Source organism: Nansenia antarctica (assembly GCF_963989245.1).
Source record: "Nansenia antarctica genome assembly, chromosome: 6".
Taxonomy (NCBI): Eukaryota; Metazoa; Chordata; class Actinopteri; order Argentiniformes; family Microstomatidae; genus Nansenia; species Nansenia antarctica.
The window spans coordinates 66950563-66953062 of NC_137676.1; the positions used below are offsets into that span (position 1 = coordinate 66950563).

The 2500-nt window shown below is 52.3% G+C and overlaps 1 protein-coding gene across 1 annotated transcript in view; it reads left to right on the top strand.

The window, feature by feature from the left end:
* Positions 1-2500, top strand: part of doc2g (double C2-like domains, gamma) — a gene marked incomplete at both ends in the record, with an annotated part of 26608 nt that overhangs the window by 469 nt on the left and 23639 nt on the right. Inside the window, one exon of the mRNA XM_080535263.1 lies at positions 1620-1699. Coding sequence (XP_080391389.1) covers positions 1620-1699 — 80 coding nt within the window. The remainder of the gene's footprint in view (positions 1-1619; positions 1700-2500) is intronic.

The window sequence follows — 2500 nt, forward strand, 5'->3', positions numbered from 1 at the left end:
GGTGGCGAGGGGGGGGGGGGGTGTTTGTGTGTGTGTGTGTGTGTGTGTGTGTGTGTGTGTGTGTGAGTGGTGGTGGTGAGGGAACGGAAGGTTTCAGAGCAGAGGTCGAGTGGGTGAAGAAGGGTCAGATCTGACTGTTCTGTTGCTGTGCGTGCGTGTGTGTCTCATTCCCCTCTGAATATGACACACACACACACACACGCTCACACACACACACACACACACACACACACACACACGCACACACACACACAATGAGAAAGCTTGAGACAGAGAGTGAAAGTGAGAGAGAGAGACAGAGAGGGACAGAGTGAGAGAAAGAGAGAGAGAGAGAGAGAGAACGAGAGAGAGACAGAGAGGGACAGAGTGAGCGACAGAGAGAGAGAGAGAGAGCAGTGACAGAGGGAGGCAGAGAGAGAGAGCTTACGGCGTGTGTGAGAGAGAAACTGAGCTAGAGAGAGAGGCGGAGAGAGAGAGAGAGAGCGCGAGAGAGAGAAAGAGAGAGACAAACAGACAGAGAGAGAGAGTTTACGCGCACGTGAGAGAGAGAGAGAGAGAGAGAGAGAGAGAGAGAGAGAGAGAGAGAGAGAGAGAGAGAGAGGCAGAGAGGCGGAGGGGACAGAGTATATAACACGTGGAACTGATATGAGGCGTGTGTGTTCGTGTTTGCGTGTTTGTCTATGCTAATCGTAGAGCATCATCATACTACCAGTGATCCACCTTCCGTCTGCCAGGACACAGTGGAGTGTTTGTGTTAGTGTCAGGGGGAGTTTGTGCGTACATTCCTCAACACAGCTGTGTGTGTTTGAGGGGTAATTGGGAATGGAGCGACTGTGTCACTACGTATTTCGGTGACTCCGGCAGCACTGCGGTGATTTATCTGTCTCTTTTGGGGTAATGGGATTCAGCCTGAACGCTCCTCTCGGTATACACTCACACACACACACACACGCACACTCACACACACACTCACACACACACACACACACACACACACACACACACACACACTCACACACACACACACGCACACTCACACACACACACACACACACACACACACACACACACACACACATACGCACGTACACACGCATGCTCCCCTCCTCACTCTTAAACTAATAAAACCAGACACACCAATTTTTATAAAACAAACTATTGGTTTAAAGCTTAGCCTCGGCAAATAAACCTGAGTGTATTCAGGCTGGCTGGTGTTGTGTTTGTGCGTGTGTGTGTGTCTGTGTGTGTGTCTGTGTGTCTGTGTGTGTGTGTGTCTCTGTGTGTCTCTGTGTGTGTGTGTGTGTGTGTGTGTGTATGCAAATAAACCTGAGTGTATTCAGGCTGGCTGGTGTTATGTTCGTGCGTGTGTGTGTGTATGTGCGTGTGTGTGTCTGTGTGTGTGTGTGTATGTATCTGCGTGTGTGTCTGTGTGTGTCTGTCTGTGTGTGTGTGTGTGTGTGTGTGCTCACATACACCTGTGCGTGTGTTTCCATGAGCGCTCATGGGGGTGATTGTGTGTGTGTGTGCGTGTGTGTGTGCGTGTGCGTGTGTGTGTGTGGGTGAACTTGATGACACATGGATGGTAATTGACAGCTCTGTATTGATTGTTGCGTCTCCAGCTTACCTGGGCACCCTGGACTTCAGCCTGCTGTTTGACCAGGAGAACAACTGTCTCCACTGCACTGTCCACAAGGCCAAGGTAGGAACAGCAGAGCAGAGCAGTCCACCACCACCACACTAACCACCACCACCACACTAACCACTACCACCACACTAACCACTACCACCACACTAACCACCACCACCACACTAACCACCACCACCACCACACTAACCACCACCACCGCACTAAACACCAACACCAACACCAACACCACACTAACCACCACCACCACACTAACCACCACCACACTAAACACCAACACCACACTAACCACCACCACCACCACCACACTAACCACCACCACCACACTAACCACCACACTAACCACCACCACCACACTAACCACCACCACCACCACCACCACCACCACACTAACCACCACCACCACACTAACCACCACCACCACCACCACCACCACCACACTAACCACCACCACCACCACCACACTAACCACCACCACCACCACACTAACCACCACCACCACCACCACACTAACCACTAACCACCACCACCACCACACTAACCACCACCACCACACTAACCACCACCACCACCACCACCACACTAACCACCACACTAACCACCACCACCACCACACTAACCACCACCACCACACTAACCACCACCACCACACTAACCACCACCACCACCACCACACTAACCACCACCACCACACTAACCACCACCACCACCACACTAACCACCACCACCACACTAACCACCACCACCACCACCACCACCACACTAACCACCACCACCACACTAACCACCACCACCACACTAACCACCACCACCACCACACTAACCACCACCACACTAACCACCACCACACTAACC